The following is a 27,085-nucleotide window of genomic DNA, read 5'->3' as shown; positions in this document are numbered from 1 at the left end:
CGTTCGTCTAAAGGCGAGGACTAATTTTAAAATAAGGTGTGCTGTAGAACTGACCTGACATCAGTCTGAAGAAGGGTCTCGACCCAAAACGTCACCCATTCCTTCTCTCCTGAGATGCTGCCTGACCTGCTGAGTTACTCCAGCATTTTGTGAAATAAATACCTTCAATTTGTACCAGCATCTGCAGTTATTTTTTTACACTTATTTCGGAATAGGGTGTGTTCCCTGAAAGACAATAGGAAACATGCAGAAATTGTGTGAAGGAGGCTGCTTGGTCTATTGCGTCTGTGCTGACTGACGAAGGGCAAGCTTGTTTAATCCCATCTTCCAGCACCAGGTCCATACCCCTGCAGGTCACGGCTCCTCAGTTGCACATCCAAACGCGATGAGAGTTTCTGCCTTCACCATCCTTCACTACAGTAGGGTTTGGACTGCCACCAGCCCTGAAGGAAGCGTGTACTGACTCCAATGTAAGAACACAAGACTTCAGAAGCAGGCCATCAGACCTTTCAAGCCTGTTTGCTATTTAATATGACCATGGTTGATCTATGCTGACTTCAACTCCTCGAAAGCCAGAAGTCAAGTGTTTAATTGTCACCTGTAAATGGGATAGGAATAATTAAATTCTTACTTGCAGTAGGTCTACGGGCACATTAACTCGTCCCATTTGCCCGCAATTGGGCCATATCCCACAAATACCTGCACACCATCACTTTGTTGAGCCGAAGAATACCTTTCTGTTCTGTATGACTCGATGAAAAATATGTACCAGCTTCAAAAGATTTTACACTATGGCCTGTTTTCATCACTGAAGGATAAGAAAAATGTCCTTTTAAATTAAAAAATGGCATAATCCGCAAGTTTTACAATAAGATAACTAAGATGCAAAAAGATAAACAGATCTAATCCGCATTATATGCCCTTAGTTTATTGTTAATAGTTATCCAATAACTATTAAAATTTTTAGAAATCAAACTTCCAATTTAACAATGCACCGTGGAACTAACCCACACAAGTCTCAAGAGGGGTCTTGACTTGAAATATCACCTATCCATGTTCTCCTGCGATGCTGCCTGACTTGCTGAGTTACTCCAGCACTGTGCCTTGTTTTGTAAACCAGCATCTGCAGTTCCTTGCGTCCACATAAGTTTCTGATATTCTTTAAAGACTGTGATGTCTGTTAACTCAAATTGTGTAAAACAGGTTTCCATGACCTTCATTTTGACTTCAGAAATAAAGTTCTCTTGTTTCAGATGCTCGACCAGCGTTTCCATCCTCTTCAGGTCAGTGGCAGTCCTCTCTTCCTGTTGCTGCAGTCTCTTTATCTTCTTCTGTAACCTGGAAAGCTTTCCCCACAGCTGGGCCTTGACAGTATCCTGCCTACAATATGAATGTTCCACCTGTAGAAGCCCAGTGGCTACAGACTGTTCATGGTTCAGCAGCTGGTTCATTCCAACCTCTTGTATCATTGTGAAGGGTTGATTTGGTGTGCGTCGTACAGCAGGTTGTGAATTTCCACTGGCCGCTGGCGCTGGTGATTTCCAAGTGCTCTTTGGATTGTCCAACAGTAAGCGATAGTTCTGGTCTTTCCCCGCTTATTTCACCTGTGGCAGTGGGGCGAAACGTTTCCGCTCTTGCTTCTGATGTCCCCTCGGACAAAACATTTTTCTTGCGATAATGTCGGGAATTTGGCTTCTTATTCTGAAAGATAATTTTGATTTGATGAGTTGCACTATTGTGTGCTGCTTAAACTTGTAACTTTTCAAACGCGGGCGTAATCTTACCTGCGGATGAGATGGAAATGAAAAAATGGTGAGTGTCACACACGACTTCAAACAGCGGGTCCCCCAACGCCATTCGATTGAATCTGCAGTAAAGTGTTCACAGCGGATGCCTTGGTGCTTCGACGGCAACCAGCTCTCTCTCTTCATATTTTTGATCCATTTGTGAAGTCTTTCTTTGTTTTGGAATGGAAACCTTTTCAAAGAGAAGATATAATATGCTAGACAGGTAACCAATTCAGCCGAGCGTATTGTGACCGTTTCTTAGCAGCGTTGCAACAGTGCCTAAACCTAAATAAAAGAATGTGATTAACTGCTACATTCTTTTATTTAGGTTTAGGTTAATTATCATCGAGGTACAGTGAAAATGTTGGTTTCGCGTGTTCTTCAAACAGATCAGATATACAGCATATAAAAACAATCAAGCCAAATTCAAGTACAAAAGGTAGAGCAAAAGGGGAAGATACAGAGTGCAGAATATAGTTCTCAGCGTTGTGGTGCACCACTTCCTGAGACAAAGTCCAATGTCCGCAATGGGGTAGAGGTGAATGGGACAGTACTCTAATTTATGTTCAGAACGTTCAGAAGCCTGATAACCGAGGGGAAGAAGCTGTTCCTGAGTCTGCACCTTTCTGCCTATAGCGCTCCAACAACAGCCTCTCCTGCTCTTCCCCCAAATGCCATCCCTTTTAATGTCATTTGCAATACTCAGTAATAAATGAATGGTATAATTCGGTCACCAATAATTTGATGAACTGTACTTTCAGAGTGTGTTCGCTGACTCACTGTCAGCAATGCCACACTATGTGATAATATTTTAGATTTGAAAAGCAGTCCCACAGGTGGGAAAATATAAAAAAAAGTTGATGGTTTACCAGAATGCTGCCTGGATTAGCAGATGATATCTATAAGCAGAGGTTCGTAAATTCATTCACTAATGGAGGATGTTATTTAGCTGATGGGTGGCATTGTGTTCATATGGTCATAAGGAATAGTAGAATTGGGCCATTCGGCCCATCAAGTCTACCCCGCCATTCAATCATGGCTGATCTATCTCTCCCTCCTAACCCCATTCTCCTGCCTTCTCCCCATAACCCCTGACACCCGCACTAATCACAGGTTGGACAAATTTTGGTTTGCTTTCTCCGGGGGTTGCAGAGACCCGATAGAAGTATGTATATAAAATTATGAGAGGCATAGATAGGGTAGACAGTCAGAACCTTTTTACCAGGGTGGGAATATCAAAGACTAGAGGGCATAGCTTTAAAGTGAGAGAGGCAAAGTTTAATGGAGATCTGTGGGGCAAGTTGTTTACACAGAGCATGGATGGGTGCCTGGAACACGCTGCCAGGGGTGGTGGTGGAGATACAATAGTGGCATTTCAGAGAGAATGGAGGGATATGGATCACGGAAGAGATTAGTTTAATGGACAAGTTAACCATTAGCCAGGTCAATAGCCCCCTGATGCAGTCAATACCCCCTAAATGTGCCTAATATTTGACATTGCTAATACCCCCCGATGTGGCTAATCCCCACTGTCTGGCTAATACCCCTGATGAGCGTTTGATGGCACTGGGCCTGTACTTGCTGGAGTTTAGAAAGGTGAGGGGGACCTCATTGAATGTTACAGAATGATGAAAGACATAGATAGAGTGGATGTGGAGAGAATGTTTCCACTGGTGGGAGAGTCTAGGACTAGAGGTCACAGCCTCAGAATTAAAGGAAGTTCCTTCAGAAAGGAGATGAGAAATGTCTTTAGCCAGAGGGTGGTGAATCTGTGGAATTCTTTGTGGAGGCCAAGTCAGTGGATATATTTAAGGCAGAGATGAATAGATTGTTGATTAGTGCGGGTGTCAGGGGTTATGGGGTCAGAAGGCAGGAGAATGGGGTTAGGAGGGAGAGATAGATCAGCCATGACTGAATGGCGGGGTAGACTTGATGGGCCGAATGGCCTAATTCTGCTCCTATCACTTGTGAATGAACGAACTCCTGCTTACAGATAATGCAGGCAGCATTTTGCTAAACCGTCAACTTGTTTGTATATTTTCCCACTGGCTGTGGGCTGCTTTTCCACCTTTGTAATGGCCTGATTCCACTACTATCACCTGTGAGCTTGTGCCCCCTGCCCTGCCCCTGCCCCCTGGCACGGCCAATGCCCCCCAGCACGGCCAATGCCCCCCGGCCCCGGCACGGCCAATGCCCCCTGGCCCCGGCACGGTCAATGCCCCCTGGCACGGCCAATGCCCCCTGGCCCCGGCACGGCCAATGCCCCCCGGCACAGCCAATGCCCCCTGGCACAGTCAATGCCCCCTGCCACGGCCAATGCCCCCCGGCACGGCCAATGCCCCCTGGCCCCGGCACGGTCAATGCCCCCCGGCACGGTCAATGCCCCCTGGCACGGCCAATGCCCCCTGGCCCCGGCACGGTCAATGCCCCCTGGCACGGCCAATGCCCCCTGGCCCCGGCACGGCCAATGCCCCCCGGCACAGCCAATGCCCCCTGGCACAGTCAATGCCCCCTGCCACGGCCAATGCCCCCCGGCACGGCCAATGCCCCCTGGCCCCGGCACGGTCAATGCCCCCCGGCACGGCCAATGCCCCCTGGCCGCGGCACGGTCAATGCCCCCTGGCCCCGGCACGGTCAATGCCCCCTGCCACGGCCAATGCCCCCTGGCATGGCCAATGCCCCTGGCACAGTCAATGCCCCCTGCCACGGTCTATGCCCCCTGGCACGGCCAATGCCCCCTGGCACAGTCAATGCCCCCTGCCACGGTCAATGCCCCCTGGCCCCTGGCACGGCCAATGCCCCCTGGCACAGTCAATGCCCCCTGCCACGGTCAATGCCCCCCGGCCCCGGCACGGTCAATGCCCCCTGGCACAGTCAATGCCCCCTGCCAAGGTCAATGCCCCCCGGCACGGCCAATGCCCCCTGGCCCCGGCACGGCCAATGCCCCCTGGCACAGTCAATGCCCCCTGGCACAGTCAATGCCCCCCGGCCCCGGCACGGCCAATGCCCCCCGGCCCCGGCACGGCCAATGCCCCCCGGCCCAGGCACGGCCAATGCCCCCCGGCATGGCCAATGCCCCCTGGCCCCGGCACGGTCAATGCCCCCCGGCCCTGCCACGGTCAATGCCCCCCGGCACGGCCAATGCCCCCTGGCCCCGGCACGGCCAATGCCCCCCGGCACGGCCAATGCCCCCTGGCCCCGGCACGGTCAATGCCCCCCGGCACGGCCAATGCCCCCTGGCCCCGGCACGGTCAATGCCCCCCGGCACGGCCAATGCCCCCTGGCCCCGGCACGGCCAATGCCCCCCGGCACGGCCAATGCCCCCCGGCACGGTCAATGCCCCCCGGCCCTGCCACGGTCAATGCCCCCCGGCACGGCCAATGCCCCCTGGCCCCGGCACGGTCAATGCCCCCCGGCACGGCCAATGCCCCCCGGCACGGCCAATGCCCCCTGGCCCCGGCCAATGCCCCCCGGCCCTGCCACGGTCAATGCCCCCTGGCACAGTCAATGCCCCCCGGCCCCGGCACGGTCAATGCCCCCCGGCACGGCCAATGCCCCCCGGCACGGCCAATGCCCCCTGGCCCCAGCACGGCCAATGCCCCCCGGCACGGCCAATGCCCCCCGGCACGGTCAATGCCCCCCTGGCCCCGGCACGGTCAATGCCCCCTGCCACGGTCAATGCCCCCAGGCACGGCCAATGCCCCCTGGCACGGTCAATGCCCCCCGGCACGGTCAATGCCCCCTGCCACGGTCAATGCCCCCTGCCACGGTCAATGCCCCCCGGCCCCGGCACGGCCAATGCCCCCTCCTGTAGTCACCCCCTGGCCCGGGGTAGACGATCCATGCCCCCGAGGGACAGCTAGCTGCCTGCCGGGCGAGGGGGGGGGGGGGGGGAGGGTGCGGTACTCACGGGTGGCAGCCGAGCGTGCGGTACGTCACCGGGTGTGGGTCTCAGGCGGGGGCGGGGTCAGTGGGTGGGTGCGCGTGGAGGGGGGGGGTGCGCGTGGAGGGGGGGGGGCGGTGGGTGCTGGGTCGCGTGGGGGCGGGGCGGTGGGTGAGGGTGGGTGGTGCTGGATGCGGGGCCTGAGTGCGCAGGCGCGGGGCATGGCGGTGCAGCCGCAGCGCGCATGCGCCGTACACGTCATCACGGCGCGGGTGACGTATGCGGGGCGCGGCCGCCCAATCACAGACTGCTCCGTGGAGGAGCGGGGAGTGAGTGAGTGAGGGAGCGCCGCGCGGACGGCAGTGGCGGGAAGGTGAGGCCGGCCCCGATCCCCAGCTACCGCCGTGTGTGTGTGGGTGTGAGAGGGAGCGCCCCGTGTGTGGGGGAGCGCCCCGTGTGTGAGGGAGCGCCCCGTGTGTGTGTGTGAGGGAGCGCCCCGTGTGTGTGTGTGAGGGAGCGCCCCGTGTGTGGGTGAGGGAGGGAGCGCCCCGTGTGTGGGTGAGGGAGCGCCCCGTGTGTGAGGGAGCGCCCCGTGTGTGTGGGTGAGGGAGCGCCCCGTGTGTGAGGGAGCGCCCCGTGTGTGTGGGTGAGGGAGCGCCCCGTGTGTGTGTGTGAGGGAGCGCCCCGTGTGTGTGTGAGAGGGAGCGCCCCGTGTGTGAGGGAGCGCCCCGTGTGTGTGGGTGAGGGAGCGCCCCGTGTGTGTGTGGGTGAGGGAGCGCCCCGTGTGTGTGTGTGAGAGGGAGCGCCCCGTGTGTGAGGGAGCGCCCCGTGTGTGAGGGAGCGCCCCGTGTGTGTGTGTGGGGGAGCGCCCCGTGTGTGTGTGGGTGAGGGAGCGCCCCGTGTGTGAGGGAGCGCCCCGTGTGTGTGGGTGAGGGAGCGCCCCGTGTGTGGGGGTGAGGGAGCGCCCCGTGTGTGGGGGTGAGGGAGCGCCCCGTGTGTGGGGGTGAGGGAGCACCCCGTGTGTGGGGGAGCGCCCCGTGTGTGGGGGAGCGCCCCGTGTGTGAGGGAGCGCCCCGTGTGTGTGTGTGGGTGAGGGAGCGCCCCGTGTGTGTGTGTGAGAGGGAGCGCCCCGTGTGTGAGGGAGCGCCCCGTGTGTGAGGGAGCGCCCCGTGTGTGAGGGAGCGCCCCGTGTGTGTGTGTGGGGGAGCGCCCCGTGTGTGTGTGTGTGAGGGAGCGCCCCGTGTGTGGGGGAGCGCCCCGTGTGTGTGGGTGAGGGAGCGCCCCGTGTGTGGGGGTGAGGGAGCGCCCCGTGTGTGGGGGTGAGGGAGCGCCCCGTGTGTGGGGGAGCGCCCCGTGTGTGTGGGTGAGGGAGCGCCCAGTGTGTGGGGGAGCGCCCCGTGTGTGTGGGTGAGGGAGCGCCCCGTGTGTGAGGGAGCGCCCCGTGTGTGGGGGAGCGCCCCGTGTGTGTGTGTGGGTGAGGGAGCGCCCCGTGTGTGTGGGTGAGGGAGCGCCCCGTGTGTGTGGGTGAGGGAGCGCCCCGTGTGTGGGGGAGCGCCCCGTGTGTGGGGGAGCGCCAGCGCCCCGTGTGTGTGTGGGTGAGGGAGCGCCCCGTGTGTGTGTGTGGGTGAGGGAGCGCCCCGTGTGTGTGTGTGGGTGAGGGAGCGCCCCGTGTGTGTGTGTGGGTGAGGGAGCGCCCCGTGTGTGTGTGTGGGTGAGGGAGCGCCCCGTGTGTGTGTGTGGGGGAGCGCCCCGTGTGTGTGTGTGGGGGAGCGCCCCGTGTGTGTGTGTGGGTGAGGGAGCGCCCCGTGTGTGTGGGTGAGGGAGCGCCCCGTGTGTGGGGGAGCGCCCCGTGTGTGGGTGAGGGAGCGCCCCGTGTGTGTGGGTGAGGGAGCGCCCCGTGTGTGTGTGAGAGGGAGCGCCCCGTGTGTGTGTGAGAGGGAGCGCCCCGTGTGTGGGTGAGGGAGCGCCCCGTGTGTGTGGGTGTGAGAGGGAGCGCCCCGTCTGTGGGGGAGCGCCAGCGCCCCGTGTGTGAGGGGCAGGGAGCGGGGCACATGCCCCCTGGCCCCGGCACGGTCAAGGCCCCCCGGCACGGCCAATGCCCCCTGCCGAGATGAAGGGTTTGTGGGCAGGGCTCAGCGGGTCAGGCCGCATCTCACGGTGGTGCAGCGGGTAGAGCCGCTGCCTCACAGCGCCAGAGACCCGGGTTCCATCCCGACTACGGGCGCTGTCTGTACGGAGGTTTTACCTGCGTGGGTTTTCTCCGGGTGCTCCGGTTTCCTCCCACACTCCAAAGACGTGCAGGTTTGTAGGTTAAGAAGATAACTACAGATGCTGGTACAAATCGAAGGTATTTATTCACAAAATGTTGGAGTAACTCAGCGGGACAGGCAGCATCTCTGGAGAGAAGATATGGGTGACGTTTCGGGTCGAGACCCTTCTTCAGACTGAGAGTCAGGGGAGAGGGAGGCATGGAATATGGAAGGGTATGGTGTGAAAATGACAGATCCAAGCAGACTTGATGTAAAGGAAATGTTGAATGGTCCATTGTTAACTGTGGGCAAGGTGACAAGGACGCATACAATCAGTAAAATTGTAAAAATCGGAAGGACAGTGAAACTAGTTGGAGAACGAGTGGGGAAGGGGGGTACATGGATAGGAAAGGTTTAAGGTTTCCAGGTGAGGCAGAGGTTCACTTGCACCTCCTCCAACCTCATCTACTGTATCCGCTGTTCCAGGTCTCAACATCTGTACATCAGCGAGACCAAGCACAGGCTCGGCGATCGTTTCGCTGAGCACCTCTACTCAGTCCGACTTAACGTACCTGATCTCCCGGTTGCTCAGCACTTCAACTCCTCCTACCATTCCCAATCTGACCTTTCTGTCCTGGGCCTCCTCCATTGTCAGAGTGAGGCCCAGCGCAAATTGGAGAAACAGCACCTCATATTTCACTTGGGCAGCTTACACCCCAGCTGTATGAACATTGACTTCTCTAACTTCAAATAGCCCTTGCTTTCCCTCTCTCTATATTCCCTTCCCAGTTCTCCCACCAGTCTTACTGCCTCTGACTACATTCCATCTCTGTCCCGCCCACTCCCCTGTCATCAGTCTGAAGAAGAGTCTCAACCTGAAACGTCACCCATTCCTTCTCCCCAGAGATACTGCCTGTCCCGCTGAATTACGCCAGCATTTTGTGTCTATCTTCAGGTTTAGAGGGATATAGGCCAAACTTGGGCAGGTGAGACTAGAGTAGATGGGGCATCTTGATCAGCATGGGCAAGTTGGGTGTATAACTCTGTGATCTCACTCTGTTTATGATGTACATTTAATCTGGCTAGATCCTGCAATTTCCTGCCCCTCTGTCTCTTTCCCGAGTACACATGACCACCCAAATTGGTACAATCCTCAGCTTCACTTTGTAACCAGAGCCACAACGATGTGTGTCAACAGTGAGGCACTTGCTCAAATCATGATCAATTTTAACAACACCGTCTCTGCATTATTGCTTATTTCACTGGGACTTTTATGCTTCATAGAGGAAAGTGATATTGAAATTTTCCCCCAAAATGCTGGAGTAACTCAGCAGGTCAGGCGGCATCTCAGGAGAGAAGGAATGGTGACGTTTCGGGTCTGAAGAAGGGTCTCGACCCGAAACTTCACCCATTCCTTCTCTCCTGAGATGCTGCCTGACCTGCTGAGTTACTCCAGCATTTTGTGAATAAATACCTTCGATTTGTACCAGCATCTGCAGTTATTTTCTTACACTTGAAATTTTTCCCATGATTTTGTTGGTAAACTGCAGCCCAATTGAGAGAGAGAGAGAGAGAGAGAGGGTGTGGCCTTTGGATCTTGTCTAATTAAATTAATGTTTTCATTATGTGAATATTTATGTTGTGCTACTAATGTAATATCCTTTTGTCTTCCAGGAAATGGCAACAGCACAGTCTGTCTTTGCTTTTGCTGTCTGCATTCTGATGATATCAGAATTTATATTAGCAAAGAAAGATTATTATGAAATTTTGGGTGTGCCGAAAAATGCATCAGACCGTCAAATCAAGAAGGCGTTTCACAAACTAGCAATGAAATACCACCCAGATAAAAATAAAGATCCTAATGCAGAGGTGAAGTTCAGGGAGATTGCAGAGGGTGAGTGTTGTAAACGAGTCTGTGTAAGGTGCTATGAGCGTATAGACATTTAACATTTTGATGTAGGAATTCCACAGCATCAAGGAGCTGCCACCACAAAGTCTGAATCTCTGCCTTTGCTGATCTTTATTGAAGGCTCTCTGTAGCTAAGTTGTGAACCTTACTCACTGCTGCGACCAACCAAGGCTTAGTATAGGAAAGAAAGCTGCAGATGCTGGTTTAAATTGAAGGTGGACACAAAATGCTGGAGTAACAGCGTCTCTGCAGAGAAGGAAACATAGAAACATAGAAAATAGGTGCAGGAGTAGGCCATTCGGCCCTTCGAGCCTGCACCGCCATTCAATATGATCATGGCTGATCATCCAGCTCAGTAGCCTGTACCTGCCTTCTCTCCATACCCCCTGATCCCTTTAGCAAAGGGGTGACGTTTCGGGTCAAGACCATTCTTAACAGACGTCACCCATTCCTTCTCTCCAAAGATGCTGCCTGACCCGCTGAGTTACTCCAGCATTTTGTATCTACCGATCAAGGCTTGATACCATCCCTGTAACATCACTCATTCAAGTCGAGTGTTGCTGGCCTGCCCACACCACTGTGATTTGCAGACGCAGATACCCCTGTATTCTGATGACCTCTTCTACCTTCCACTTGTCGGAAAATTGCAGGCCTGCTGCTTCTGTATCTATTCCTTACCAGGTGGTGAATAAAAACATCTTCCCTTGCATTTCTAACCTTCAATTATTGAGTCAGATGGCAAGGATACAGCTCATCTATGATACCCCATCTAAGCTAGTCCCATTTTCCCACATATTGCCCGCATCTTTCACAGTATGCCTGAAGTTGGGTCCCAATCCGAAACGTTACCTATCCCTGTTCTCCAGAGATGCTGCCTGATCCGCTGAGTTACTCCAACACTCTGTGAAACGTCACCTATCCATCTTCTTCACAGATGCTGCCTGACCCGCTGAGTTACTCTAACACTCTGTGAAAAGTCACCTATCCATGTTCTCCACAGATGCTGCCTGACCCGCTGAGTTACTCCAACACTCTGTGAAACATCACCTATCCATCTTCTTCACAGATGCTGCCTGACCCGCTGAGTTACTCCAGCATTTTGTGTCTATCTTCAGCTAATTGTAACCTTGGTGTTATTGCCCTTCTTTAATTTTAGTGATGCAGCGTGGTAATAGGCCCTTCAGCCCACTGAGTCCGCACTGACCAGCGATCCCCGCACACTAATACTATCCTACACACACTAGGCACAATTTACATTTATACCAAGACAATTAACCTACAAACCCGTATGTCTTTGGAGCGTGGGAGGAAACCGAAGATATCGGAGAAAACCAAGCAGGTCACGGGGAGAACGTACAAACACCATACAGACAGCACCCGTAGTTAGGATTGAACCCCCGTCTCTGGCGCTGTGAGGCAACAACTCTACCGCTGCACCACCATGCCGCCCACTATTACTATTACATCTTACAATGAAGGCCTTTAATAGAAATCAACTATTCTTTGATAGAAATATATTTTGTCTGTTTCTGTGTCAGTGAGTTGTGTGTATATTTGCAGCTTGCTGTGTGTAAGTGAGTTGCGTGTATATTTGCAGCTTGCTGTTTCTGTGTAAGTGAGTTATGTGTGTCTATTTGCAGCGTATGAGGTCCTGTCGGATGAGAGGCAGAGGAAGGAGTATGATCAGATGGGTCATCGGTTTTTCAATGCGGGCCATGGTTCCCACCAAACCGGCTCTTTTAATTTTAAGTTTGACGACTTCCTTAAGGACTTTGACTTTAGCCACCAAGCACATCACAAGAAGCACTTCAACGCTCACTTCAGGGCACACCAGGAAGCTCACAACGCACACCGCTTTTCCTTTGGAGACAGGCAGTTTCCTTTCGGAGGCGGGATGTTTGATGACATGTTTGAAGACATGGAGAAGATGTTCTCCTTCAGCAACTTTGGCAGCACGCACAAGCACACAGTGAGAACTGAGAAGTTTCAGGGCACTGGCAAACAGCAGTGCAAGACGGTCACGCAGCGCAGAGGCAACATGGTGACCACGTACACGGACTGCTCAGTCCCCGAGCCACCCTGAGGCCGCTGTAACCATGCCGAGTGGAGAAACACAATCGCTGACTTGCACAACAACCAATGTTTTCCTCTTAGTTTTTGTGGCCCTTTTATAGAAATGTATTGGGTGCAATGAACTAAATTAAGCTAGAAATCGTACTTAGCAGTAGCAGACACTTTCTTAGTAAAATTCCAAATAAATAAAATAAAGCAATAGTAAGAACAGTTACAATAAGAGCTCAGCGAGTAAAGTAACAGGTTGAAATGAAATGATGGAGATTATTCTGGAACATGGCTGCATTTATTTAACGTACGACATGCGTTAGGTTTGAGGGCAGATCTTGTGAGAGGGTAAAGGAGTGGCAGGGTTGTGATCGACCTGCGTTACCTGCTCACTGACTTGCCCGTTCCTTCATGTGAGCTGCAGCTTCCTGCAATCCCGTTTCTTAATGTCAGTGCTCATCCCATGCCTTATTGCTTTTGTTTAAAGGATTTGCAGACTTGGATTTGTTACGTTTCCGTGACGTTTTGCGGCCTTTAATTTGAACATGGGTTATTCTGCAAATGCAGACCTATAGTGAGGAGTTTCCTTGTTTGAACAATAACTATTTGGGTGGATCTAGAGAAATGCAGCATTTGGCTGATTTGTTAATTTTGTGATTCACGTTATGTGGTTCTAGATTGAAAGAAACTATACGAAGGGTTAATTTCTGCAAAGCTCAAACTACAAGGTGCTAAATAAAACTGCATTTTAGTAGTGCTTGGAATTTGCCTAAACGCATGTAACAACCAAGGCATACAACATTATAAAGCACAACATGCTTTTATGTTTAGGTGGGGAAAATTGCCAGCTCGCCAACAATAAAACTAACAAAATTAAATTCTTAAACAACAATGGATAATTGTTCTCTTGTTAACCATTAACTGCAGTGTTCAGCAAATGTAGCCATTTAAAATAAGAAAGTTGTACTTCCTCCAGTTTTAATGAGATTGCTTGTTTTTGTTTTTTTTGCCACTTGTCTCCATCTTGTCTTTTCTTGATTATTAAATCGTGATTACCTCATGTCATTGTGTGAAAAGCTGAGGTGAAGATCGGTGTACTGTCAGGTGCAATATTAGCGTGTGGAGACCTGGCTCTGCGTTATAAATGTTAAATGGACTATTAGTTTATTAAAAATTGTGAACTCTGTCCAAAATGTCTGCACTTTTCCAAAATGCACTTGTTAAATAAATCTTGATGATAAGGCATTGCATTGTATTAAAATGAGAACACTTCCTCTCGGCTTCAAATTAGTTTAGTTTAGAGATACAGCATGGAACCATGACCTTCGGCCCACCGAGTCCGCACCGCCCAGCGATCCCCGCATATTAACATTGTCTTACACACATTAGGGACAATTTACATTTATACCAAGGCAATTAACCTACAAACATGTTTGTCTGGAGTGTGGGAGGAACCCGGAGCACCCGGAGAAAACCCACGCTGCTTATGAGGAGAACGTACGAACTACAGACAGCACCTGTAGTCGGGATGGAACCCGGGTCTCTGGTGCTGTGAGGCAGCAGCTCCACCCGCTGCAGCACAAATACACAAGAACCTCTTCAAGGTACACTCCGTGTAAGCTTTCACGGCCAAAGTTTGAAGGAATTGGTGATTGTTCAAGCTGTTTATTCTCCAATGATTTTGAACATGGGCGATGTTTTGGGTAGAAAATTGTGAGAGGAATGGATTGGGTAAACGCACAGAGTCTTTTGCCCAGAGTAGTGGAATCGAGAACCAGAGGATGTAGGTTTAGTGTGCATGTAGAAAAATTTGATAGGAAACTGAGGGGTAACCTTTTTACACAGGGTGGTGGGTGTATGGAACGAGCTGCTGGTAGTTGAGGCAGGGACTATCACAAGGTTAAAGAAACATTTAGATGGGTACATGGATAGGGCAGATTTAGAGGGTTATGTGCCAATTGCGTGCAGATGGGACTAGTGGAGCTGGGACATAATATGGGCAAGTTGGGTGGAAGGGCCTGTTTCCACAGTTCTTTACCATTCGAGTGGAGCATCCCAGGGTCACGTTCTCCAAAACTACTGGAAGGGTCTTTGCCACAGAAGGCCAAGTCAATGGATACTTTTAAGGCAGAGATAATTTAGATTCTTGATTAGTACAGGTGTCAGGGGTTATGGGGAGAAGCAGGAGAATGGGGTTGAGAGGGAGAGATAGATCAGCCATGATTGAATGGCGGAGTAGACTTGATGGGCTGAGCGGCCTAATTCTGCTCCTATCCCTCATGAACCTTTTACCTGGGGTGCCAATGTTTCACAGTGTCACGCGCATTTAATGCAAAGTCCAAGATATTAGTGGTACATAAAGCTGCTTTTCTCACATTTTGAATTTTTTCTCTTTTTGTCCAGTCACTAGAATCTGGTCAAAGCAGAATATGATTGGAAATTCCTGATCTTTCTGCCTCACTAGAATTTTATCGCCTACCTAATCCTCAGGCACCAGATCTACAGGTTGCTGGTTAAAATGATGGAGCCAGCTTCAACTAACTGCTTGCTAATTGTACAGATGGAGCTCTGATTTGTTTTTTAGCTGCTCAATGGTAATAGAAAATAGTACAGCACTGGAACAGGCCCTTTGGCCCACCATGTCTATGCTGAACATAATGCCAAGACCATCACTTATGTACCTGCACATAACCCAAATCTCTCTGTTCCCCACACATCCACGTGCCTATCCAAAAGGAACAAACACCCCCACCACTGCCTGCATACCACCCCCAGCAGCATGTTCTAGGGACTCATCACCCTCTGTGTAAACAAAACTTGCCCGCACATCTCTTGTAAATTTGCCCCGCTTAAAGCTATGCCTGCTGGTGCTTGACTTTCCCATCAGGGATAAAGATTCTGACTATCTTATCTATGCCCTCTATCAGGTCTCCCCTCAGCATCCAGTGCTCCAGGGAAAACAATCCAAGTCTGTTCAACCTCTCCCTGTAGCTGACACCCCAATATCCAGGCATCATTCTGATAAACCTCTGCACTCTGTCCAATGCCTCCACGCCCTGCCGATAATGAGGCGACCAGAACTGCAAATGAGAATACTCCAGATGCAGCCTAACCAAAGTCCCTCAAAGCTGCGCCATGACTTCCCGACTCAATGCCCTGGCTAGGGTCGCCAACTGTCCCGTATTAGCCGGGACATCCCGTATTTTGGGCTAACTTTGTTTGTCCCGTATGGGACCGCCCTTGTCCTGTATTAGGCCCTGGGGGCCGCTGTCGGCCCGGACAGTGGAGGTTAATGGAGTGTGTTTGGGGAGCGGGGCCAAGTGTGTTCGCCTAACGGAGGTTGCGTAGCAACCGTGCTCCTGGCCCAGGCGGCCGCCATTGGTAGAGCGGGAGCACGTGGCCGCTGGCTGGGTGAGGTCACATGGGGCGCGGGCAGTAACGTCACCTTGTCCCGTATTTGGTAGTGAGGAGGTTGGCAACCCTAGCCCTGACCTATGAAAGCAAGCATACCGTACACCTTCACCACTCTAGCTAGGAGTTTTCTGAAAATGGATACTAAGATACATTCTCCTTGTCATTTGGCCTGCCTTTGTAGGCCGAAAGGGTTTTGAAGAAAGGCATTGCCAACAAAATGCTTAAAATTGAAGGAAACCTAGAGATAACGTCCCGAGCCGAAACATTGTCTGTCCACTCCTTCCTCAGAAGCTGCCTGACCCACTGAGTTAGTCATGAACTTTCTGTCAAAGAACTCTTTCATAAGGTATTTTGTCTTGACGCAAATAGTATGTTAGGGTGAGAAGATGAAATAATTTCTATGATCTTATGTATAAACATATAAAAGTTTAGGGGTTTGGACAGGCTAGATGCTGGAAAAATGTTCCTGACGTTGGGGGAGTCCAGAAGCAGGAGTCACAGTTTAAGAATAAGGGGTAGGCCATTTAGGACTGAAATGAGGAAAAACTTTTTCACCCAGAGTTGTGAATTTGTGGTATTGTCTGCCACAGCAGGCAGTGGAGGCCAATTCACTGGATGTTTTCAAGAGAGAGTTAGATTAGCTCTTAGGGCTAACTGAATCAAGGGATATTGGGACAAAGCAGGAACGGGGTACTGATTTTGGATGATCAGCCATGATCACAGTGAATGGCGGTGCTGGCTCAAAGGGCTGAATGGCCTCCTCCTGCAACTATTGTCTGTGTTTCTATTGCAGCGGCCTGTTGCTGAGATCCACTGTTCTATGTTCTAACTCCTGCACTCCAGGTGATCTTGTCTTTACACAAATGATATGTTGAGGTAACAATATCAAATGGGGTTTTTTAATGAACACAAAATTAAATAAGCTAGATTTAATTACTGAAAATATAATTATAAGATAACTGAAATAAGCAAATCATCATAAAGGAGACAGTGTTCTTCAACATGAGTGGAATCTTTGCTACGCCAGATTAGTATTGGTGCAGTAACAATATAATGGTCTGCACACTGAGTGGACACAGCTAATGTACATAAATATCAAAATGTAACATAGGAAATTGAATAAAATTACGTATAAAATTATGAAGACTGGACAAGCTAGATGCAGGAAAAATGTCCCAATGTTGGACGAGTCCAGAACCAGGGGCCTAAGTCTTAGAATAAAGGGGAGGCCATTTAAAACTGAGGTGAGAAAAAACTTTTTCACCCAGAGTTGTGAATTTGTGGAATTCTCTGCCACAGAGGGCAGTGGAGGCCAAATCACTGGATGAATTTAAAAGAGAGTTAGATAGAGCTCTAGGGGCTAGTAGAATCAAGGGATATGGGGAGAAGGCAGGCACGGGTTACTGATTGTGGATGATCAGCCATGATCACAATGAATGGCGGTGCTGGCTCAAGGGGCCAAATGGCCTCCTCCTGCACCTATTTTCTATGTTTCTAATATAAATACAGTTGAAGTCAGAGGTACTCATGCATTGTTTTCTGCAACCTATTATCAAGGTTGATGAACCATACATCTGGGATTTAACATGTAACTTCACATAAATATCAGATGAAATCACTGAGAGATTGATCTCAAGTGGTGTTTTCCTTTTAAAACATTCTTAATGTTCACACTGACCACAAGATGGCAGGCAGGTATTGTGTACAGAGCCGAGTGTCAACTGGAGAGTCATCGACCAGCCCCTCCCCTACTTTCAGTGTGAAGAACAGTCCCAACCCGAAACGTCACCTATCCATGTTCTCCACAGATGCTGCCTGACCCGCTGAGTTACTCCAGCACTCTGTGATACGTCACCTATCCATGTCCTCCAGAGATGCTGCCTGACCCGCTGAGTTACTCCAGCACTTTGTGTCTTTCTTTCGTATAAACCAGCATCTGCAGTTCCCTGTCTCTACTCATTTTCAATCAAGCAGGGAAAATCAGGGGACCCACTATCTGTGTTGCTTATTTTTAGGATTCAATGGGGCAGTGTTTAGCCAATGCAGAGCACACTAGGTCTCGGCAGAAGGTCCATTCCAATGTGAGGTGGGGGTCTCATTGAGATGCAGGTAGCCACCAGAAGACCAGCTTCAGTTGTCTAGTCATGGAGCTGTCCAGAGTGGAAACTGGCCCTTCCACGCACTGTGCATACTGATCAATGATCAGCCCAAACACAAGCACTATCCTACACACCCGGGACCATGTTAAATTTACAGAAGCCAATTCACCTACAAACCTGCACGTCCTTGGAGTGGAAGAGCACAAAGAAAACAATCCAAGTCCGTCCGTCAGCTCCCTGTAGTTAAGACCTCCCTAATCCAGGCATCATAGAAAGATAGAAACATAGAAAAATAGGTGCTGGAGCAGACCATTCGGCCCCTCGAGCCAGCACCACCATTCAATATGATCACGGCTGATCATCTAAAATGAGTTCCCCATTCCTGTTTTTTCCCCCATATCCCTTGATTCCATTGGCCCTAAGAGCTAGATCTAACTGAAAAAACCATCCCGTGTACATTCCAGGAAACCCTCCTCCTCAGCACTGTTACCAATTTGGTTGGCCCAACTATATGTAGATTGAAGTCACCCATGATAACTGGTTTTCATTCTAGTAAACCTCCTTCGCACCCTTTCCAATGTTTCCACACACTTCCTATAATGGGGCGATCAGAAATGCGTGCAATGCTCCAAATACTGCCTCAGCACAGTCCGATAACACTGCATCATCACTCTTATACTCAGTGCCCTGACCCATGGAAGCAAGCGTACCGTATACCTGCTCTGCCACTCTATCTAGTTGCGTTGCCATTTTCATGGAGTTATGGACTTGGACCCCAAGACCCCTCTCTGCATCAAGACTTCTAACATGACTAGCATTGCCAATTATAGAACGAGCCGATTAATGTGAATAACAAATGAATGTATCTAATCAAATTGAGTTGATGAATTGTGAATGTGGGTATTTGCTGCTTCATCTATCAGCAGATAAACCATCATGTTTAAAGAACCCGGGCAAAGTGTTCTGTTCAAAGCATCACATTCAAAGAAGAACAATGACCTTGAGCGTGTGTGCGCGTTAAAGGATATTCTTAATTTTCGTGTTCAATTGTCTAAATAAAAAGCTGTCATCTTATCTTGTCCCTTTGCAATTAATTAGTTGGTGCAGTCATGGTGCCGTGAATGCAGGGCTACCCAAGGGACAAGGCAGAGTGGATCATGGCAACTATGGCAGCGGTAGTGTGGGAGTTATCACTGGCATATCTACACCCACATGGATTGTCATTATAAAGAACAATCAGGCTCCAAGCAGAAGTCACAGTTAACATAATAAGTGGGTGCATTGAAATGGTGTATAAAAGGACATGTGTAGGTAACTCTGCACATGGCTACAGGTGTAGGTGTAACTGTGTAGTTGTCTAGCAAAGCCTCGGTCACAGCCAACGATGGCACACCTAAGATTTAATCCAGAGATTAAAAGTTCTGGCATTGGAATCCATCACTGTAAACTCATGTAATGAAGTTTACAAATTTGTCTAATACTAGACCAAGTGGACCCAGGGGGCCCAAACCTCTCCGGCATTAGTGCAGCACCCTCCCCTCCCCTCCCCTCACCCCCCGTCCCCTCTCCCCCTCCCTTCTTCCCACCCTCCACTCCCTCACTCCTCTCTCCCCTTCTCCCCATGTTCTGCACAGATGCTGCCTGTCCCACTGAGCTACTCCAGAGATGCTGCCTGTCCCACCGAGTTACTCCAGAGATGCTGCCTGTCCCACTGAGCTACTCCAGAGATGCTGCCTGTCCCACTGAGCTACTCCAGAGATGCTGCCTGTCCCACTGAGTTACTCCAGAGATGCTGCCTGTCCCATTGAGTTACTCCAGAGATGCTGCTTGTCCCACTGAGTTACTCCAGAGATGCTGCCTGTCCCACTGAGTTACTCCAGAGATGCTGCCTGTCCCACTGAGTTACTCCAGAGATGCTGCCTGTCCCACTGAGCTACTCCAGAGATGCTGCCTGTCCCACTGAGTTACTCCAGAGATGCTGCCTGTCCCACTGAGTTACTCCAGAGATGCTGCCTGTCCCTCTGAGCTACTCCAGAGATGCTGCCTGTCCCGCTGAGTTACTCCAGAGATGCTGCCTGAGCCACCGAGTTACTCCAGAGATGCTGCCTGTCCCACTGAGTTACTCCAGAGATGCTGCCTGAGCCACCGAGTTACTCCAGAGATGCTGCCTGTCCCACTGAGTTACTCCAGAGATGCTGCCTGTCCCACTGAGCTACTCCAGAGATGCAGCCTGTCCCACTGAGCTACTCCAGAGATGCTGCCTGTCCCACTGAGCTACTCCAGAGATGCTGCCTGTCCCGCTGAGTTACTCCAGCATTTTGTGTCTATCTTTGGTGTAAACGAGAGATCAAAGGGGCCAAAGTTCCTTCCTACACACTGTGTGCCTACAGTATCAGAGTCCGTTCGACCATGGGGCAGAATGGGCGGTGGAGGAGTTACTGGGGATCTAGTGAGTATGTGTACGCACCCTGGTCACATCATCAGGTCATCAGTGATAGGAGCAGAATTAGGCCATTCGGCCCATCAAGTCTACTCCACCACTCAATCATGGCTGATCTAACTCTCCCTCCTAACCCCATTCTCCTGCCTTCTCCCCATAACCCCTGACACCCGCACTAATCAACAATCTATCTATCTCTGCCTTAAAAATATGGTGCCCCAATCTGATTGATTCCAGGGAACTACTGTTAATGCTCTACTCAGAGCCTACAGAGTGTCTCATTGAACAAACTCAATTGTCTTCAAATACAGGCTGCTATTCAGTCAGTTAGTGCTTTATAGAACAAGGAAGTGCAGATGCTGGTTTATAACAAAGATAGACACAAATGCTGGAGTAACTCAGCGGGTCAGGCAGCATCCCTGGAGAAAAAGGATGGATGATGTTTCAAGTCAGGACTGATGAAGGGTTCTGACCCAAAACGTCACCCATTCCTTCTCTCCAGAGATGTTGTGTTACTCCAGCACTTGTGTCTATCTTCAGTGTAAACCAGCACCTGCAGTTCCTTCCTACATATCATTCTGGTGCTGGATCGTAGGACCAGACTGGATAGACTGGGCTTGTACTCGCTGGAATTTAGAAGACTGAAGGGGGATCTTATAGAAACATATAAAATTCTTAAGGGGTTGGAGAGGCTAGATGCGGGAAGATCGTTCCCGATGTTGGGGAAGTCCAGAACCAGGGGTCACAGCTTAAGGATAAGGGGGAAGTCTTTTAGGACCGAGATGAGAAAACATTTCTTCACACAGAGAGTGGTGAGTCTGTGGAATTCTCTACCACAGAAGGTAGTTGAGGCCAGTTCATTGGCTATATTTAAGAGGGAGTTAGATGTGGCCCTTGTGGCTAAAGGGATCAGGGGGTATGGAGAGAAGGCAGGTACAGGTTACTGAGCTGGATGATCAGCCATGATCATATTGAATGGCGGTGCAGGCTCGAAGGACCAAATGGCCTCCTCCTGCACCTATTTTCTATGTTTCTATGTTTCTATGACTAAATGGCCTCCTCCTGCACCTATTTTCTATGTTTCTACCTCCTCTCCACCCTCTCCAAAGCCCCCAGACCCTTCCTGTAATGGGGGTGACCAGACCTGCACGCAATACTCCACACGCTGCCTGACCAAAGTCCTCTAGAGCTGCAACATGCCTCCCTGACTCCCATAAACACTGTCCCGACCGATGAAGGCTAGTGTACCGTATGCCTTGTTTACCACTGTCATTGTTACTTATTCCACGGATGAATCTCAAAACAGTAAACCATACATTGGAAGAAGTATTACAGCACTTCATTTCTGTATTCAGTTGTGGCATTTGGGAATTTGTGGAGTTCAAATGAATAAGTGCTTCAATTGATTTCATTGATTAAGTAGTTGATAGTTTAGAACATGCTGCAGTTACTCTCCACAAACTGACTCTGTCAAAACGGTTTATTTCTGAAACCTGCTTTAAGCAGGGTTAATCTGCTCTCCTTTCCCACGACTTTAAATGGTAATTCATTCATGTGAGGTTCTTTCTCCATAATGGTTGCATAATGTCACGCCAAGGGTCCAGGTCGAGCGAAGGTGGGAGACTGTTTCAGGGGGGAGTGGACGTGGACTACAGGAGACCCCAGTGGCTGTGCCTATTGCAAATAGGTATACCCTCTTGGGAACTGTCGGGGCAGAAGACGTTTCCAGTCCGAGTGGCGGACCTGTTGGCAAGGATACTCGACAGGGGAGACCGAAGTCAGGAAGAGCCGTAGTGGTCGGTGACTCCATCGTCCGAGGGACGGACAGAAGATTCTGTGGCAGCAGGAGGGACTTGAGGATGGTCTGTTGCCTCCCTGGTGCCAGGGTTCAGCACATCACGGACCGGCTTCAGAAAATCCTAGTGAGGGAAGGCGATCAACCTGAAGTCGTTGTGCACGTGGGCACGAATGACGTCGGGCGGAAGAGGAAGGAGGTGCTACAGCGGGAGTTTAGAGAGTTAGGAAAAAGACTGAGAAGTAGGACTTCGAAGGTGGTTATCTCTGGACTGCTACCGGTACCTCGTGCTGGTGAGGCCAGGAACAGAGAGATAGAGGGTATGAATTTATGGCTGAGGGGCTGGTGCAGAGAGCAGGGATTTAGATTTCTGGACCACTGGGATCTCTTCTGGGCTAGGGGTGACTTGTACAAAAGGGACGGGTTACATCTTAACAGCAGGGGGACAAACATTCTGGCAGGCAGGTTTGCTAGTGCGACACCTGTGGCTTTAAACTAAGTAGTGGGGGGGAGGGGTTAACAAATTGGGAATATGAAGATGAGGTTAAAGGGAATACAGGAGATATTGCAGAAGACTCTCAGAAGAATGGGAACAGAAGTTCTAGAGGGGAAAAGAGATTAAGGGCAGGGCCAATTGTGACCGATGTGAGAGGGGAGGTAAATACAGAAGTTAAAATGTTGTACTTAAATGCGCGTAGTATAAAAAATAAAGTGGATGAGCTTGAGGCTCAGTTAGTCATGGGCAAGTATGATGTTGTAGGGATCACTGAGACATGGCTACAAGAGGACCAGGGCTGGGAACTGAATATTCAGGGGTACACAATGTATAGAAAAGACAGACAGGTGGGCAGAGGGGGTGGGGTTGCTCTGATGGTAAGGAATGATATTCATTCCCTTGCAAGGGGTGACATAGAATCAGGAGATGTTGAATCAGTATGGATAGAAATGAGGAATTGTAAGGGTAAAAAGACCCTAATGGGAGTTATCTATAGGCCCCCAAACAGTAGCCTCGACATAGGGTGCGTTGAATCAGGAGATAAAATTGGCGTGTCACAAATGTAATGCTACGGTGGTTATGGGAGATTTCAACATGCAGGTAGAATGGGAAAATCAGGTTGGAAATGGACCCCAGGAAAGAGAGTTTGTAGAGTGCCTTCGAGATGGATTCTTAGAACAGCTTGTAATGGAGCCTACCAGGGAGAAGGCAATTCTGGATTTAGTGTTGTGTAATGATCCTGATCTGATAAGGGGACTAGAGGTAAAAGAGCCATTAGGAGGCAGTGATCACAACATGATAAGTTTTACTCTGCAAATGGAAAGGCAGAAGGGAAAATCGGAAGTGTCAGTATTACAGTATAGCAAAGGGGATTACAGAGGCATGAGGCAGGAGCTGGCCAAAATTGACTGGAAGGAGGCCCTAGCAGGGAAGACGGTAGAACAGCAATGGCAGGTATTCCTGGGAATAATGCAGAGGTTGCAGGATCAATTTATTCCAAAGAGGCGGAAAGACTCTAAGGGGAGTAAGAGACACCTGTGGCTGACAAGGGAAGTCAAGGACAGCATAAAAATTAAGGAGAGGAAGTATAACATAGCAAAGAAGAGTGGGAAGACAGAGGATTGGGACTCTTTTAAAGAGCAACAAAAGTTAACTAAAAAGGCAATCAGGGGAGAAAAGATGAGGTACGAGGGTAAACTAGCCAATAATATAAAGGAGGATAGCAAAAGTTTTTTTAGGTACGTGAAGAGGGAAAAAATAGTCAAAGCAAATGTGGGTCCCTTGAAGACAGAAGCAGGGGAATTTATTATGGGGAACAAAGAAATGGCAGACGAGTTAAACCGTTACTTTGGATCTGTCTTCACTGAGGAAGATACACACAATCTCCCAAATGTTCTAGGGGCCGGAGATCCTAGGGTGATGGAGGAACTGAAGGAAATCCACATTAGGCAGGAAATGGTTTTGGGTAGACTGATGGGACTGAAGGCTGATAAATCCCCAGGGCCTGATGGTCTGCATTCCAGGGTACTTAAGGAGGTGGCTCTAGAAATAGTGGAAGCATTGGAGATCATTTTTCAATGTTCTATAGATTCAGGATCAGTTCCTGTGGATTGGAGGATAGCAAATGTTATCCCACTTTTTAAGAAAGGAGGGAGAGAGAAAACGGGTAATTATAGACCAGTTAGTCTGACATCAGTGGTGGGGAAGCTGCTGGAGTCAATTATAAAAGACGAAATTGCTGAGCATTTGGATAGCAGTAACAGGATCATTCCGAGTCAGCATGGATTTACGAAGGGGAAATCATGCTTGACAAATCTACTGGAATTTTTTGAGGATGTAACCAGGAAAATTGACAGGGGAGAGTCAGTGGATGTGGTGTACCTCGACTTTCAGAAAGCCTTCGACAAGGTCCCACATAGGAGATTAGTGGGCAAAATTAGAGCACATGGTATTGGGGGTAGGGTACTGACATGGATAGAAAATTGGTTGACAGACAAAAAGCAAAGAGTGGGGATAAATGGGGCCCTTTCGGAATGGCAGGCAGTGACCAGTGGGGTACCGCAAGGTTCGGTGCTGGGACCCCAGCTATTTACGATATACATTAATGACTTAGATGAAAGGATTAAAAGTACCATTAGCAAATTTGCAGATGATACTAAGCTGGGGGGTAGTGTGAATTGTGAGGAAGATGCAATAAGGCTGCAGGGTGACTTGGACAGGTTGTGTGAGTGGGCGGATACATGGCAGATGCAGTTTAATGTAGATAAGTGTGAGGTTATTCACTTTGGAAGTAAGAATAGAAAGGCAGATTATTATCTGAATGGTGTCAAGTTAGGAAGAGGGGATGTTCAACGAGATCTGGGTGTCCTAGTGCATCAGTCACTGAAAGGAAGCATGCAGGTACAGCAGGCAGTGAAGAAAGCCAATGGAATGTTGGCCTTCATAACAAGAGGAGTTGAGTATAGGAGCAAAGAGGTCCTTCTACAGTTGTACCGGCCCCTGGTGTGACCGCACCTGGAGTACTGTGTGCAGTTTTGGTCTCCAAATTTGAGGAAGGATATTCTTGCTATTGAGGGCGTGCAGCGTAGGTTCACTAGGTTAATTCCCGGAATGGCGGGACTGTCGTATGTTGAAAAGCTGGAGCAATTAGGCTTGTATACACTGGAATTTAGAAGGATGAGGGGGGATCTTATTGAAACATATAAGATAATTAGGGGATTGGACACATTAGAGGCAGGAAACATGTTCCCAATGTTGGGGGAGTCCAGAACAAGGGGCCACAGTTTAAGAATAAGGGGTAGACCATTTAGAACGGAGATGAGGAAGAACTTTTTCAGTCAGAGAGTGGTGAAGGTGTGGAATTCTCTGCCTCAGAAGGCAGTGGAGGCCAGTTCGTTGGATGCTTTCAAGAGAGAGCTGGATAGAGCTCTTAAGGATAGCGGAGTGAGGGGGTATGGGGAGAAGGCAGGAACGGGGTACTGATTGAGAGTGATCAGCCATGATCGCTTTGAATGGCGGTGCTGGCTCGAAGGGCTGAATGGCCTACTCCTGCACCTATTGTCTATTGTCTATTGTCTAAAGAAGGTACACCTTTCATAAATGCAAAGGTGTGGATGGGGCTAGCGTTTCGGTTTATTATTGTCACGTGTACCGAGGTACAGTGAACAGCTTTGTTCTGCGCGCCATCCAACCAGATCAGATAACACTCGACATAAATACAATCAAGCCAAGCTCAAGTACAATGTGCAGAGCAAAGGGGAAGATATAGAGTGCAGAATCCAGTTCTCAGCATTGTAGCGCATCAGTTTCAGAGACAAAGTCCAATGTCCGCAATGGGGTAGAGGTGAATCGGACAGTGCCCTAGCTTATGGATGGACCGTTCAGAAGCCTGATAACAGAGGGGTAGAAGCTGTTCCTGAGTCTGGTGGTGCGCGCTTTCAAGTACTGTCTGATTCACCTCTACCCCATTGTGGACATTGGACTTTGTCTCTGGAGCTGATGCACTACAATGCTGAGAACTAGATTGCACATTCTTGCTATGGATCGGTGATGTTTCAGCTCAGTCTGAAGAAGGGTCTCGACAAGAAACCTCACCTATCCATGTTCTCCACAGATGCTGCCTGACCCGCTGAGTTACTCCAGCACTCTGTGAAACGTCACCTATCCATGTTCTCCACAGATGCTGCCTGACCCGCTGAGTTACTCCAGCACTCTGTGAAACGTCACCTATCCATGTTCTCCACAGATGCTGCCTGACCCGCTGAGTTACTCCAGCACTGTGTGAAACGTCACCTATCCATGTTCTCCACAGATGCTGCCTGACCCACTGAGTTACTCCAGCACTCTGTGAAACGTCACCTATCCATGTTCTCCACAGATGCTGCCTGACCCGCTGAGTTACTCCAGCACTCTGTGTCCTTTCTGTTCCTTTTCCCAAGAGAGTCAAATAAATAACTTTAACCATACAGCCAACTGAGGATATTTTAGACCACATTTACCTTCAGGCAGTACATCAGCAGTTTGTTATTCTTTGTGAAGTGTGTATAATAGTTTGTTACTCGGATTTATAATACTGTGGCTCATTTACGTGAAGCTGCTCACAGTGGCGTGATGGTTGGATGATTCTTTGTTGGATCAGCGATCCAATTCATGCTGCTGAACATTCCATTGAAGAAGGGGCATCACGTTGGCGCAGCGGTAGAGTTGCTGCCTTACAGTGCTTGCAGCGCCGGAGACCCGGGTTCCATCCCGACTACGGGTGCTGTCTGTACGGAGTAAGTACCTTCTCCCCGTGACCTGCCTGGGTTTACTCCGAGATCTTCAGTTTCTTCCCACACTCCAAAGATGTGCAGGTTTGTGGGTTAATTGGCTTGGGGTATCAGTGTAAATTGTCCCTGTGGGGGTTTGGGTAGTGTTAATGTGCGGGGATCGCCGATCGATGTGGACACAGTGGGCCCAAGGACCTGTTTCCGCGCTGTATCTCTAAACTAAACTAAACTAAACCACAGGGAGTCGTATTTGTTTCCCCCGAGAGATATGAGTTGTGCCAGAACCATTTAAAGTCAGGAATAAATGCGTGATGTATAACTGTCCCCACTGCTACCAGTGTGGGATGTGAGCCAGCTACCCAGAGGATATATTCCTTCAATGTAAAATATCGCAGTTAAAAACAGATCAGTCTATGATTGATTCTCACCTGCCAAACATCCTCTTCTCTGACCATCCATTGCAAAGGCAGAACTACAAATGGACAAATAATCCACAGCAGTATGTGGGAGTGGATGCTTTAATAATACCTGGCGTTTGCAAGACATGTGGCTGCTGACGTATGTTTTACATTTCTCTGTGTAGCTGTGTACTGAGGATCAGTGGTATTCACCGACTTCACCGAATTCTGTCCCAGCTGGGTCTCCCCCATTGGCAGTGTGAGGCTACACACAAACTGGAGGACA

General features: G+C 49.8%; 2 protein-coding genes across 2 annotated transcripts in view; one reads left to right on the top strand and one right to left on the bottom strand.

The window, feature by feature from the left end:
• Positions 1-527: 527 nt before the first annotated feature.
• The window catches only part of LOC144603319 (THAP domain-containing protein 5-like), a 148,294-nt gene continuing 121,736 nt past the window's right edge, over positions 528-27,085 (bottom strand). The window contains 3 exon segments of the mRNA XM_078416448.1: positions 528-1,441; positions 1,443-1,701; positions 1,785-1,977. Coding sequence (XP_078272574.1) covers positions 1,044-1,441; positions 1,443-1,701; positions 1,785-1,931 — 804 coding nt within the window. The 5' untranslated portion in view covers positions 1,932-1,977 and the 3' untranslated portion in view covers positions 528-1,043.
• LOC144603475 (dnaJ homolog subfamily B member 9-like) lies at positions 5,912-13,128 on the top strand. Its single transcript, XM_078416699.1, has 3 exons — positions 5,912-6,043; positions 9,594-9,813; positions 11,469-13,128. Exons 2-3 carry the CDS (start codon positions 9,597-9,599, stop codon positions 11,909-11,911), a joined length of 660 nt encoding a protein of 219 aa, XP_078272825.1. The 5' UTR covers positions 5,912-6,043; positions 9,594-9,596; the 3' UTR covers positions 11,912-13,128.

This window comes from Rhinoraja longicauda, chromosome 20 (genome assembly GCF_053455715.1).
Source record: "Rhinoraja longicauda isolate Sanriku21f chromosome 20, sRhiLon1.1, whole genome shotgun sequence".
In the NCBI taxonomy this organism is placed as follows: Eukaryota; Metazoa; Chordata; class Chondrichthyes; order Rajiformes; family Arhynchobatidae; genus Rhinoraja; species Rhinoraja longicauda.
The sequence above is the reverse complement of the archived record's forward strand: the minus strand, read 5'-3'. Positions and strand labels throughout refer to the sequence as shown.

Bases quoted from the DNA above. Each gene is read 5' to 3' on its own strand.
- LOC144603475 (XM_078416699.1), top strand. From the start codon at position 9,597: ATGGCAACAGCACAGTCTGTCTTTGCTTTTGCTGTCTGCATTCTGATG. The intron at 9,814-11,468 runs GTGAGTGTTGTA...GTCTATTTGCAG, and splicing joins GTTCAGGGAGATTGCAGAGG to CGTATGAGGTCCTGTCGGAT.